At 37.5% G+C, this 15248-nt stretch overlaps 2 protein-coding genes across 2 annotated transcripts in view; one reads left to right on the forward strand and one right to left on the reverse strand.

The window, feature by feature from the left end:
* LOC139142600 (nucleolar pre-ribosomal-associated protein 1-like) overlaps positions 1–504 on the reverse strand; it is a 52922-nt gene extending 52418 nt beyond the window's left edge. The window contains exon 1 of the mRNA XM_070712593.1: positions 271–504. Within this exon, the coding sequence (XP_070568694.1) occupies positions 271–397 (127 nt within the window). The 5' untranslated portion in view covers positions 398–504. The remainder of the gene's footprint in view (positions 1–270) is intronic.
* Positions 505–566: 62 nt separating this feature from the next.
* Positions 567–14831, forward strand: LOC139142601 (kinetochore protein NDC80 homolog). The gene is made up of 16 exons (XM_070712595.1): positions 567–769; positions 1541–1688; positions 2093–2210; positions 3422–3600; positions 4354–4456; positions 5538–5609; positions 6073–6166; positions 6567–6661; positions 7055–7199; positions 8470–8675; positions 9938–10099; positions 10530–10619; positions 10835–10927; positions 11270–11400; positions 11784–11886; positions 12697–14831. The coding sequence occupies exons 1-16, from the start codon at positions 655–657 to the stop codon at positions 12793–12795; spliced, it is 1953 nt and encodes a 650-aa protein (XP_070568696.1). The 5' UTR covers positions 567–654; the 3' UTR covers positions 12796–14831.
* Positions 14832–15248: the final 417 nt, after the last annotated feature.

Consider the following 15248-nt stretch of genomic DNA (forward strand, 5'->3'; position numbering starts at 1 on the left):
CTCGTCTCATCTGATCTTGGATGTAGCATGGATGATCGATTATTGAAAGCTACATCCATGGATTCAGCTCAGTGAAACAGAGTGTCACTGAAATGCTGATAATTGTAGTGAAGACGCATTTAATTAGAGGCTTCTACAATATAGCACCATCACTATTTATGATTATATTGCTTTATAATCATTGTAAACTTATATGCGTGTGTACATGTACAAAGCATGGTATGAAAGACGCCTTATCACTGCACTGATCATCAGCGAGATTGCACTCACCGGGTATCGCTGTACACCTGTCCTTCAACTCTTTCTTGAACTCGATCGCATTAAAATGGCGCTTCGGTTTTTTGCTGGGTCCAGGGTCTTCTTCCCCAGTTTGTTGTCTTGCCGATTTTCTCTTCATTCTTCAACGTTTCCGAAGTTATAGCTAGGCTTTGGCAGCTATCGTAGTAACATACTTCGAGCAACCGTGTAACATAAGCCAGCACATGTGTAACAACGGAAGTTGGAAAGCCCTCTAACTTTATGATAGTTCATCTACAAATGAAATTTGCATATGCGCATGCGTACATCAGAAGCCGCCATTTTCAAAATTTCGTTTCTCTGTACAAGTACTGTTTTCTTTGCCAGACGAAATACGTATTATTGTCAAAGGAAAGAATGCAAAAACCATCATTTGGCTGGTCAGGAACAAGGTCCTCATTTGGAGGCTCTCGTCGCAGTTCTACTGGAGGTCGAACTTCGATTGGCCCTCTACGAGTAAGAAATGAATCGGGTACGTAGTGGTCGAGATCTGAACATAGCAATTCCAGTACTTACAGACAGTCAGTTCACAGCCTGCGCTGTATCGGCTTACTCTTGTACGGCCACGGTCCCTCCACAAATGGAGTGACTGTTGTACGGCCCTATGGTCTTGATTATAATTGCAACCACAGGGCCGTATATCGAGTGCCTGTGCAAAGAATCGTTTCTCTATTGACTTTTGTATGAATCGTGAGGACCATGGCATCATGTCAAAAACACTGAGCAGTACTGTAGCTCGAGGTTTTGCCTGGGTATTTGGATTGTACGGCAGCTGTCCAACCAAACACGGTCCCTCCACAAAACCAAAATACCCCGGCAAAACCTCGAGCTACAGTAATACACCTAGGCTTAACCTAGCAGCAGTACTGTATCTCGAGGTTTTGCCCTGGGTTGTGGGTTTCAACTTGGATGAGAAAACCTGACTGCTGTCCAACCCACAACCTCAGGTACATGTAAAACCTTGAGCTACTGTACTGCAGTAAGGCTGAACCATGGAGGTACAGCTGTATTAAAGTTATCTCCATGTCTGAACAAAGGGCCACTGCATGTAGTCTCTGGCCAAAATTTTGGCAGTATGTAATTATAAGCTGGGCACAATCCCCTTCTAGCTCCATGCATGGTCTTTACAGTAACCTTGAAGTAAGTAATGAAATTTTAGCAATGACTTCTTGCAATTTCAGGCACAGTGCGCCTATGCTATACTGGACCTAAAAATGTATGTTTTTTTCTTATTGCCACCTAGGTGCCCTCACTCGGTCAGCAAGCCGGGATCGCGGCAATGTTGGTGGACAGTCATCTACCAAAAGACGGTCCAGCTCGACATCCGGAAAACCATCTTCAGCAAGGAAATCTCACATTCCAAGATTTGGACTTGGTGCGTCTTCAGTAAGGTATGCTACTACTCATTTTCTCTTACTTTTTGAAATACTGAAATAGTCTCAGACTGAATTGTTTCTATTATTGAAGACTTACAATAACCTGGTCTTATCCCAATGTTGCTGCTAGCAGCTGTACAGTGAGAAAGTACAGGCAAAATAAGGAGCTTTGTATGTTCAAAATAAATTATCCTGCCTTCGAATATCAGCCTAAGTTATTATTTGAATAGTACAAAATATTTTACATCATGGCACAGGAATAAACTTGTAGTTGGTACATGACTCCGTATATTTTCAAGGATGATTTTAATTCTACTTTGGTTGACTAAGCTTGTATTTTTGAATCGGAAATTTTCTTTCCAAACAGACATCTTGTATACTCTGTTTTAATCACGAATTGTATAATATTCTAATTTTAGACGGTCAAGTGCCTATGGAACATCATCAGCGAGTTATGGCAGCAGTGGTATTGTCAAAGACACACGTCCATTGAACAATAAAGAATATATGAAACAATGCATCCGTACTCTGATAGAGGTAAGAAAAGTAGAGTAATATTCTTTAAAACATTGGAGAGAGACTGTTTGATACTAGTATTGACTTTCATGTGACAATTGAAGTTCACTTTGTACTGGTAGGATAGGCAGTATTTAAATCAACTATGTGGTGTTATATCAAAGTCTGTAATCATGGTGTGGGATGCCCAGAGTTTCATCCAGGATGGCATCAACAGGGGGGATTTTCCCCCTTTACCAAGAAATTTAGGGGGATCACCAGTTTGTGTGTTCTACTTGTATCTCCAAGGTGTGACTTGCACCATTGTATGGGGAACTGGTCCCCCTTGACAAATTACCAAGGGGTGCCAACATGTCAACAGAGGGGGAATCCCCCAATCCCCTCTCTAGATAAAAGACTGGATGCCACTTTTACTTTCTCTAGAACGGCAATATGTCATAACTTTGTGTGTATGTTTTAGTAGTGACTACCAGGCTCTGTAGACAAACCATAGAAATAAATACAACTTGGGAGAAAGAGGATATAGGTAGATAATTGCATACTCTGTAGTAAACACTGGCCAGGTGAATTACAATTATTCTTCAAAGTAAACCATCATAGTGTATTCTACTGATATGGACCCTGAGTTGGCAATGTAAATAGTATGTTGACATAACAAACAAAAACAGTGAAAAACATCAAAAGTTACAGCCATTGGCTGTTTAATTCACATAACTATCATCTTGTATTAACCCTTAGAGTACTGTAATTTTTCCTGCCAATATTTTGTATACAATGCAAGATCCGAGGTACATGAATATTCCACATTGATTATGGGTCATTAGCATAGAATTTTAATATCGAAACAATGCTCATTAATGTAATCTGCATATTTGAATATCATTATACCTCGCATCTTGCACTAATAGATATTTTAGTGCGACATTTTACCAATTTTTCTGAACTTTTCTGTTATTTTGATAAAATGGACCAAATGGACATCGCATTTCATGGCAACAGTTTTGTATCAAAATTTTGGCAAAAATCAGAAAAAATTGCCTTGGGTATATTTATATAGGTGACAAAAATTGACTAAGGCACTCACTCTGGGTTTCTTCATTTCTGGTTTGGCTACACTCCATACTACATGTAGGTTTGTGGTGCGAATGCCAATCAGAAAGGTTGGTTTATTCTACAGTTTGGCTCTTTTTATCTTACACATTACTTACACTTCTTTCTGTCTGTATTCACAGTTTCTGTCAGAGAATGGCTATGGACATGCATTATCCCCAAAGCAGCTGATCACACCGACAACCAAGGAGATAGTCTCCATCTTTGAGTTTCTCTTCAGTTTTATAAACTACCACTCAAACCTGCATGGCAGTAACGTCAAGTTTGAGGACGAGATCCCTAAGAGACTGAAACAGCTTGGGTAAGTACACGACTCACAACTCAAAGTAAAGATACCAGTGCCTTAGGCTTTATTACATTAAAGGCCAAGAACGCAGTATACATTACATTTTTTTCACATAAGCTGCACATCTACAGGGGAAGCAAAGGGGGCTAGGGCCTGCTGACAATGTATTTCTTTTCATAGATGAGACGATGTTTTGATCGAAGAATAACCAGTCAATTTTTCCAGTTTCAAGCAAATAATGAACTCATGGTACGGGTTCAGAGAGGTCTCACCAATATCATAGAGAAAATGAAAGCTTCTCATTTCTGTTACATTTTGAAAAAAAGTGTGAGACACAACATTACCATCATCAAAAGAGGACAGAATGTCTTTTGGAATCTCTCTGTGCAACCTGTTTCTTTTTTTCAACCATTTTTGTCACCACTGAATTCACAATTACCATTTGCTGGGTTTTGTTGAAAGTGTTCAGGCAGTAGAATGAACTCAAACATCATATTATCTTCTGAAAATTTATTTGATTTGATTTGTCACCTCTTCAATTCTCATCTATAGTCAGAACTTGGTTGTTCTGAACTTACATTTCTCATATTTTTGGAATTAATCATGGTAGCAAAAGTAATGAGCATTGATCAAATTTCAGTTTGGGAAAAGATATTTTATTACAAAGTATATACATTTTTCCCTATCTTTTGAGTGACAAGTGTGTAAATTGGTGAGCACTCCACATATGTAACTAATGATCTGACTGTTGTTCTTCCTTCTAATCAGATATCCAATCAACATCAACAAGAGTGCCATGTTCACAATGGGTAGTCCTCACACTTGGCCTCATATCCTTGGTGCTATAATGTGGCTATTAGACTTTGTCAAGGTAAGACACAGCATTTAACCCTTTGAGCGCCAAAGTCAACTTTTGTGGCCTTTATAAAATGTACCCCTGTCAAATTTTTTCAGATTTTTGCCAAAATTTTGATGAAAACGTGCGGCTAATGAAATGTGATGTCCGTTTGGTCCAAAATGATGAAAAAGTTACAGAAAAATTCATAAAACTTGGTAAAATGTTGCATTAAAATTTTGTTGGGAAAAATTACAGCACTCAAAGGGTTAAAGCAATGCTACAATTCAGTACAAATCATGGCACACATATGCATAGCAAGTTGGTGCTTGAGACAGGGCGGTACATTGCCGAATGTCAGCTTGGCACATGTAGTGCAACTCTTTTGTTGAGAATATCCCAAGGCATGTTTTTTCCTCTCTCTTCAGACTGAAACTTCAAGGGCAAAATTACCATTTATTGCATTGAAACCGGTTTATGTTGTGATTCTAGCAGGGGTTGATTTTACACACGTGAAATTCATTTTGACTTAAGAGTACCAGTCATTCATTTGTGGATATTCTGTGACCCCAACATTACTTCTGGCATGGTATTCAATTGTCAGTGCAGCTCATTTGATCCACAGAGTTATTGAAAGCTTTCTGCTGTGTCCAATTATTTGTAATATTGTAGGTCACAGAATACCTACACACTTCTGAATCTTTCAAGCTATGACTGCTTCAAAAATATGAAATGCAAATGAGACAAGTGATGTTTGCCTTATGGGTCATTTATGTCATATATATAGATAACATTGGTAATGTTGCAGCATCAATTTTGCTTCATGTAGGTGTATCACAGAACTCTTCACTCCATGAAAGGTTGTTGTTTGTTTCTCCAAATATGTAAATCAGCAACGTTTCGGTATGACTGGCATACCTTTGTCAAGCCGATATGACAGTAGTACAGCATGAATGACTGGGCGTATGATAATGACAATAACTACAAAGGGACAAAAATAGACAGGAAAATGTGGATGAAAACAAATAAATTGTACAATTCCTTCCTAAGAAAAGAGTCATGTTCGTACTGCTGGTTGCTCTTGTTGAGATTCTGCACCATATTTCTTTCCACACAGACGGCGCTAAGTCTGGATGTAGAAAGCTTGATGTTCCAGAGTGAAGGGTTCGATGACGCTGACGACTCTAGGGTAAGCTACTTACACCAATACAGAAACATGGGTACTTTTTAACCCTCTTGAGGTCTGATCATTCAGATCAGCAGAAGGTCACTCACTTCTATTAGTCAAGGTCAATAACTATCATCATATGTACAATCACAGTCCCTGATTGAGGGAGTATGGTACACTGCATGTCCAAAATAAGCATGTCTGTGAAAACCATCATATCTGAGAATGTTTTTTTAGGGTCTATAAATATTCAAGTCAGTTAAAATGAAGTATATGAGAGGCAACTGTATCTACAATATAGCCTTTTGGTGACGTGTAAGTTTTTTAACTGGTTATATTTACATGATGAGACCTGGTATAATCACTGGGAAACCTTGTAGGAAAGGTTTTGGCAATCGTTTCAATGAAACACAGAAAAATGATACGGTATACCATTGGTAAGTTGCAGTAAGCACAATCAGTGTTTTGTTCTCTACCTTTACAGTTCCTGTTCAGTTATCTGGAAAAATGTTACGAAGATTTCATGAATGGCCAGGACGACTTTGACACCCATGAACGAATGCTTGCTGAGAATATGAGTGAGTCTCTCCACCTCTGTTGCAGCATAGACGCCAGAGAAATGGACCCTTTCTACCGTCTATTGTTGTAGTAACAAACAAAATCAGAATTATGAAGTCTTGAGCAGCTGATATTGCTAGTGCTAAACTCAAGCTCAAAAGCCTTGATATTGTTCATTATAGGCATGAAATACTGAGTATTTGGTGTCTATGGCCCCTTTTCACGATGTCGCTGGTTATCGGTATGCTGTATGTGGGTATGGTTTTTCACATCGTACGGTAAAATTACACTTGCTGGCATAAAAAAACTCTTCTAGATTATTCAAACTTGAAATTGAACAAAGTCAAGTTATCGTTTTGAATTTCACATCATTCTTTCCATTGAAGCTTGTTTATCATCTGTTTCCTATGCAAACCACAGAGATTGGGAATCACATTGCCACCGAGGACCTTGACCAATTGGAAAATGACATCAGAGGACTGAACGCTGAACTTGAGATGCTGGAACTAGAACCTGTAAGTTAAAAAATGGTTAAATCAACATGTTATCTTTGTGTAAGTTTTTGCTGTCATACACATTTTGAAAAAGCAAAGTCCTGTTGTATTTTCAAATCATATTGCGTGGCCCTCATTCATAAAATTATTATTTGGTCTTACTCATCAGTCGCAGTGAAGTGACACGTTCAACTCTGCTATCCCATATTCCCCTAGAACCAGGTCCATTTTTCCACAGAAATAGAAATGTGTGACCTATGATATCTGTGATGAAATGTATCACAACAAAATATATTTCCAGTATTATTGTCCATATCAATCCAGTGTTATCTTGGTTAATTATATGTCCATTTCATGGCAATATTTAGACTTTCTTTTTTCCTTTTTTTTAAATATTTTCCTCTTGCTCTTCAGGACAAGATGGCAAGTCTCAATGACAGAAAACAACTACTGCAGACTGACTTGAAGAGGTTTGAGAATTACCTGCAGGAGTTAGAATCCCACAAACGCAGCCTGTCTCTACGGCAACAGGAGAAAGACGAAGACTTCCAAAGAGCTGGTAAGACTGATAGTTACTGATTTTTAGCCCCCGTGGACAAAGTCCAGGGGACTCATAGATTTGGTCTTGTCTGTGCATCCGTTTGTTTGCACAAAGTCCTCAGCGATGCCCGGAGCGATTTCATTCAAACTTGGTTCAAGGATTACACTTTATGCCATACTTATGCACGTCAATTTGTTTTGTGATACAATCCAATATTACCATCATTTCTGTCAATGGGTTCTAAATTCACTAAGTGGGGACTGTGTCATTGACAATGACTTGTTTCTTTCACTGTCAAAATCTGTACTTGTCTACTCTTAAAAGGAGTATAAAAGGAGTGTGGGGGCAATTTTCACCCCTGAAACCTTTTTCAAAGGGAAGATCTATTTCAAAAAAGGTATGGAATCCTGCAATCGCTTGCCTCGAGAGAAATCTTGCAGAGAAACATTTCAGAATATGTTGAATGAATGAAACGGCAATTTTTCAGAAAATCTTGTTCGTGAAAGGAAGCTGTGTGAAATACACTGCAGTCTTTTGAAGGCACTCAGGAAATATCTCACTTGATGAAACCTTGAAAAACCTACGCATCCACTTTGTTATTTGAATTGTTGCATCATCTGCATTTAATTCTTCATTGAAATGAAAATCAAAATACTAGTGAGAGTTAATTTGGATTTGAAAATGAATTAATCATTTCCCACCTAATAACGTGGTATCCTATCAGTTTTAACCCTTTTGTCACCATGGTTTGGCCCAAACCTATTGTTATCAGTGGTGATAGTGGACCTGGTTACAGAGAATCAGGGGTGAACAATTTAGTGCAGCAATTCATTGTAATTCAGCCAAAAGTTACTGGTGATGTATCATCTGGAATACATTCCTATTGTCAATAGCTATTCCATAGACAGATGCAGTACATGCACTGTTTAAGTTAGTACTGTGCCTCGAAACTAAAAGACTTAAACTTTTGTTCAAATTTTCCTAAATAAAAATAATATGAATAAAGTAAAACTCGTTGGTCACCATGCAAAATTTGGAACTAGCGAAACATGTTACCCAACATTTTGCGATATTTGAAATTCAAAATGGCTGCATCCCTGTGTTAGATCTATGGGGAAAAATTTAATTTTGGATTTTCAAAAAAGTGAGACTGTGAAAGTTTTTCTTTTTCCAAGAGCTTTAAAATGAGCCCCCACAAGTTGTAGATCAGAAAAGAATTGTAGAAATTTGAAAGTCCGAATAACTATCCCTGAGGCACGTTCTAACTTAACTTTCTTGTATGCTGCAGTACTTGAAGAAAAGCAGCAGCTTGAAGAGATCCAACACCTGCAACACATCTATGACACCCAGGAATTGTCGGCAGCTGACGTGGAAAGAATCAACCGGGAGAAGCGTGACCTGACACGGCATGTGGAAGCCCTGGAGAAGGAGAAGGAAGAGATCGATAAACAGATCTGGAATGAGGAGATGGAAATTTCCAGACAGCATGAAGAGGTAGACTTTAAGAAATTCTCTGCTGTCTGGGTAGACTCAAATGTCCTCCACAACTTGGAAAATCAGAGGGCAGATAATTTACATAACAAAAAATAATAAGCACATTCTTTTGCTATGAAAATACATTCTTTGGTGTAATTATTAACATATGAATAGATTGCTTGAAAAAAACAGAGGGGTGACCCAACTCATGCTGAAAAAGAGAGGGGTGGCCCATCCCTCAAAATCCCCTTGTGGAGAACCCCCTACACACCTATGGATATAATTTTTGATTTTCTTGCAACTTGAACATGTATTACAATGTACAAGTAATATATTATACACACCAGGGAGTACATGGGGATTGTATATTTACATTAGGATCTGTAACCATATATGACTTACTGTAGCCTCTGTGAAAACAAAATGCATGGATGTGCAGTGGTATAGTGGATAAACGTCCTTAAAATTTATGTGAAGGATTCCTTAGGACATTCTCTAATTTCATTGTTGATTTTCACCACAGTCTGTGTTGGTAGTGGTATCTTGTATACAGCATTATCTCAGTCAAAATCTTGGCTGTTGGTTTTGGCACAGGAATACAAAAAATCCTGAAATAAAGCCTCGTGAATTTTTAAAAAGTTCACAGAAAAAGAAAAACAAGATTTCAAGTCAAATAGCATACAAAGTAACTTTCCACCCATGGTTGTCTGGTTTCAAGTCTTACTCATTGTGTATAGTAAAACTGCAGATAGAATGCGCCTCTGGGACAGATATTCGGTCTAAATCTTTTATGATATACTTTTGGTCTATCACTTGTGTGTGGGGGGGGGGGGGCTCATGGTGAAACTCATGGAGTAAATAAAGTTTTCACCAGCTTGGTTTTGTGAAAATCTAGAATAATATTTATCCCGTAGAGATGACACATTGAAGGCAGCCATTTTTAATTTCAATTATCAGTAAATATTGGATTATCAGTTTCTTTTAGTACCGGTTCCAAAATTTGCATGGTGTCCCATTTTTATTCTTCATTTTTTCATTAATTTTTAAAATCTACTCGAGGAAAGTTTGAGCAAAAATTTGAATCTTTCATTTTCAAGAAATCCCTGTATTGACCCAAAGAGTTCAGAAATATTATTGGTTAGTGTGCACTCTGTTGTATACATTTACAGGTGTTACATGAAATGTGAGGAAACCAGCTTTGTTGAAATATGGTCTATCAATGCATCCAGCAATTTTTGAAATGCAAGCTCATATGAAATAATTTTCCTATCTCTCCACAGGCTGAAAACCATGTACAGGAGTACAACAACCAAGCCAGACAGTTGAAACTGATTCCACCCACAGCAGAAAATGCCCATGGCATTGACTATGAAATGAGAACACAAGTACACAACCAGCACCCAGACTTTGCAGGCATTGTGGATTTTGCTGGCACCATCAAGGTAAAATTTGCTATGCTAGTAGTACTTGAGTGTGGTACATCTTGCACCATCAATTTTCAGTGTTGCCACACTTTTCTCATTTATATCTTGAAGCTCTTTAATGAGATATAGGAAAAGCAAGTTTCCAAAGAGTGATGTATTGAAGAGTACTGGTAACTTTGAATATACTTTGTGACCCAACCATCAATAACTTTGTATAATATAATAGTACTACAAGAAAATCAAATATGATGATGTATAGGTGTGTGTAAAAATCAACACAGTAATAATTTATTGACACTTTTCGAATTGTGGTTTGGCCCAATCCCATTGTTATCAATGGTGAGTGTGGACCTGTTTACAAGGACTTGGGGATAATCAGTAAGGTTAATAATGCACTAAGAAATGGTGAAAAAGTTTACCCTCCAATATACTTATGTTTTTTCTGCAGCCGGCTTTGATTCAAGTGAAGAAACAAGTCAGTGATGCTGTTCATGAAACACAGAACAGAATGATATCTGAAGAAGAGGCTTGTGATCAGGTGAGAAATTACTTCCATCACTTTTACCATGAAATCACTCTTTGTTGAGACAATCTCAGGTCCCCTGGGCAGAAGGTGGAAATAAAAATGGAAGTGACCTTACCTTTCAAAACCAACAAGCTCAGTTTTGTTTTTAATCTGTCTCTGAGTTTTCAAAATCAGCAAAACACCCACATTTTGATTTATCACATTCCAAATGTTGTTTTTTTTCACAGTTGATGGACATGGTAAATGAACGCAAAGAGGAAGTTGAGATGTTCACAACCAAACTAAGGAGGCTTGAAGTTGACGTTGAGTCAGTTAGGGAGGTAAGACCAAGTTTAGAAAAGACAGCTCACCCCTAGCGTGCCCTACTACGCAATGATGAGCTGGTACTGTATAGGATTACTTTACAAGCTATGATATACTGGCTCTGTAAACCTTGCCTGTCCAAGTTTGACCGTTGAGGGCGCATCAGCATATGGCAGAGAATCAGCTCTGATCTGTTCAGCACATGAGGGGCTGTGAGACAGGGTCCAACTGACAACTGTGATCATTGACTGACCTGAAAATTTCAGATGTTTCCCTTTCTATTATTTTCATTTATCAGTAAATACCAGGTCTGTCAGAGGATTTGTGTGAGTGATTTTTCCCCCATCTTTTTATTTCAGAGGACAAACCAAGATTGTAGGAAGAAACAGGATGAACTGCAGGAACTGCTGCAAGAAGTACAGAACTTGAAAACCCAGCAACAGATGACAGTTGAAGATGCTGAGAGAGACCTTCATGAATTTAAGAAAAAGTAAGCCCATCTGATAATTTATACGCAAGCTATTTGATAATGGCACTTTTAACATCTTACAATGCATTGCGGTAATTAAATATGTAGAGGGAACGTTTTCCAGTAAATTATGTACACAGTTCATAACAAAGCTACCCCAGATCTTTCCAAACACAGTCCAGCATACATGTGATAAATCTGATACTAACCATGCTCTTTGCAGTTCTTATTGAATATGAATAGAGAGATAAGAAAACTCTCTCAGAGCTTTGCTGCCCAAACTTCACTTTTTATCCCAAAAGTTCACCAAATTCTTTATTTATGCACGACAATCATGAATGTGCCTTTTTTGGGGATTAATTTTCCACACTGACAAAATGTTACCCGTAAATATTTTCAATAAGGTGCGAAAAGGATGCTGCCGGTATGGATGCAGACCTGCAGAGCTACGGCTACTTTCTTGTGGAGGCCACACGTCTCATATTTCAACATCACAGTGACATTGTGGTGAGTATCGTGTCTTGATTCATAAGGCCACCGTGTCCACCACTCAATGGTGGCAGTATTTCCTCATAGTTAGCACATTTAACCATTTATTCATGCTGTGTATCATTTGGTTTTTCTTGAACTACTTTCCTGAAACGTTTCAGAAGCCTTTGTGCTATCTGATGTTTAAAATTTCAACACAACCTGTCCAAGTCCTTAGGGTAATTTTTAAGATTGCATTGTTATATGTATCATAACGTATTCTACATCAGGGCGTCTTGAATGTACATCAGTTGAATTTTATGGCCTGTGTATGAAGTTTTAAACCTCATATTGGGTTGTATATGTAAATTAAACCACATATTGGGTTGTACATGTAAATTAAACCACATATTGGGTTGTATATGTAAATTAAACCACATATTGGGTTGTACATGTAAATTAAACCACATATTGGGTTGTATATGTAAAAAAAGTGTAACTTAAGATAGTTGTATGCCTCAAAAGTAGAAGACATAAACTTTTGTTCAAACTTTCCTCAGTGAAACTTTTAACTACTCTCTTACCAAATTAAGAATAAAATCAGGTGTCACTGTGCAAAGTTTGGCACACAGGAACAAATTACCGAACATTTACCGATATTTGAAATTCACTGTGTTACATGTAACTGTTACAACAAAAACAAATTTTTAAAAAATTTTATATACTCTCACAATATGAGAAAGATCGCTTAATTTTGCTCGAGGATGTGAGATTACTGAAAAAGTATCATTTTGCTGGTCAGGAAAAGAATACCTTATGGACCTATCATCTACTTCTTGTATCTTGCAGGAACACATTGCAAAATTAAACAGGAAAGCAGAGGCTATGCTGAGACAGGCCAAGTCATTTCAAGTACCAGAGTTAAATCTACCAGACCCAGATTCCTAGTTCCTGCCAGCAGTTTTGTTACGATATTAAACTATAATTCAGATGTGTATATAAAAGAGTCACTGCCATTATTATCTTTACACTTAGAATATTTCAAAGTTTGCCGCAATAGTTAGCGTGCATGTGTGCATGTTCATAAATATAAAAACTATAACTATCAAACGGTTTATATTTGTAGATGCACTGATATGTTTGATGTTTTGCACAGAATATTTCTCTAGTGATCATTTAGCGTCAGTGAATTTCACACAAACTTTTAATAATATTTTACATTTGAGCTAACAGCCATATGAAAACTGTTCCCGATTTGGTATTCAGCAGACACTTTTTCACATCCATTGAAATGAATATTTTGCAATGTCACATGTCAGATATCTTAGGATACAGTTTTCTCAGTACCATTTATAGAGATAACCCCGTCTTTTCCTAGTTCTGTTCCATTCTTGTGGCCAGGCAGAACGCAACTTCCTCAGAGCTTGCAATTAGGTGACTGTACAAGCCACTCACGACACAAATTCTACTTTGGACACCATGTGCCTCTAGAGGGCGCTATCATTTCCACTGCACACATTCATAAGGCATCACACTGAAGTCTCAGCCCTACACTTTGGTGTACTTGCTCGCCTAACATACTGATACATAACATGCTGGCACAAGATACTTTTGTACACGATTTACAAAACTCATGTAATGCTAAGCACTGGTGTCAGGAGAATGAGATTATTTTAATATCTCGGTCATTTTGTATATATGATTACCATTGTATCCATGTAATTTAGTTAGTTCATATTTACTATAGTTTATCACCATGTATGGTGTTAGTTAAGGTGAAGTCCTCCAGACAAAGATAGCTGTAAACCCTGCCAGTGTATCCAGTACATAGAATTAGTGAAAGATTTCCTCATTTGGGGGGAAAGCCCAAACAGCCCCGCATGATACGGTATCACAATTTGTTTGCTGAATATTTCACATTCTAAGGAGCCAGGCTGTTGTTCCCCTCACTCTGTTTTCATTTACCAAAAGAAAAACTCTTATAAGTCATTACAGTTTCCACACTGAATACTGCCACCTGCACACATCTGTGTGTGCGTATATACAACGTAAGGAAATTGAAGATTTCTGTTTCACAGTAGAGTAGGTAATTCAGGCATTACCAGTAATCTGCTCTACTGTTTTGTTTGTTACGTTCTTTTCACATTTAACATTTGAAGCTTGTCTCAAGCTTTCTTGAGTTATATGGTATCGAAATCTGAGACAACTGTGCTGTAGATCATGTGGAACAAAGTTTTGCTGCATTACAACTGCTATCAGTGAACATGACAATTTTATAAGTAAACAACGTTAAAATACATAACAGGTTGTCTAAATGTTGCACACATATAACGTCAATCCCTCTTTCTGTCCTCTATTGTACAAGCCATAGTTTTTTTTAGTGACTTTCTCAATGCGGGTTCAGACAAGTACCACTTAACCCTTTGAGCGCAAAAGTCAATTTTTGTCGCCTATACCAAAATATACACCAGTCAACTTTTTTCTAAATTTTTGCTAAAATTTTGATAAAAATCTGAAGCAAATAAAATGTGATCTTCATTTGATCTAAAATTGTCCAAAAAATTACAGAAAATTCACAAAATTGGGAAAATGTTGCACACAATAATTTTGGTGAGAAAAATTGCAGCACTCAAAGGGTTAAAGTTGATTTCTCAAATATTAACTTCACTCACTTCAATAAAACCCTAACGTTGTCTTTCCTATAGCCTTGTACCCATCTGTCATGTCCATATTGCATAATTCCATTTTTGTGCTGTATATTAAGTTCAAGCATTTATAATTTACTTTTTTTCATTCCAAGAAACACTGCCATGATGTATAACTTAGCCTTTCTTACTCTCAGAGAAATACGTGTACAGCCACAATGAGACAACACAAAGTACCAACCTTGGGTTTCTTCATAGAGATACATTGTGTTTTGGTCTATTAACTTTCATAAGAGTTTACTTATCAACATTCAGATATTAAAAAAATTCATATAGTCACTTTTGTTTTGTTGCTGTTTCTATTTTTCAAGACTTTGTAAATGTTGATTGATTTTGATATGGAATAGTGATGTCATTGGGCTGAGCTTGGGGTCAAAGGTCATACTCTGGCCTTTTGTCGATCAGTACAACCCTGGTAAAGCGTTTGAACTGTTTCCCAGCATGCAGGTGTGAATTCAGCTGAAGTCTGTAGGTGATAACAAAGGATGTGACTAGACCAATTTCTATTGCTGTGAAAGACTGCAAATTTTGTGTGGATTTCATGTTTTCAGGACATTGTCATGTACCATACAAACTCCATGTCATCTCAAGTATTAAGGATTGTGTAAAAAAGTTGGTAATTTGGCTGAACTTCTGTACCATCACACACCGAGTGAGCTGTTAGACTTGGCTGGCATCTGTCTGATACATTCAACA

The sequence above is a fragment of the Ptychodera flava genome, chromosome 10, assembly GCF_041260155.1.
Source record: "Ptychodera flava strain L36383 chromosome 10, AS_Pfla_20210202, whole genome shotgun sequence".
NCBI lineage: Eukaryota > Metazoa > Hemichordata > Enteropneusta > Ptychoderidae > Ptychodera > Ptychodera flava.

Coding starts and splice junctions, on each gene's coding strand:
- LOC139142601 (XM_070712595.1), top strand. CDS start 655: ATGCAAAAACCATCATTTGGCTGGTCAGGAACAAGGTCCTCATTTGGA. Junction 2,211..3,421: donor GCATCCGTACTCTGATAGAG/GTAAGAAAAGTA, acceptor CTGTATTCACAG/TTTCTGTCAGAGAATGGCTA. Junction 11,887..12,696: donor AACATCACAGTGACATTGTG/GTGAGTATCGTG, acceptor TGTATCTTGCAG/GAACACATTGCAAAATTAAA.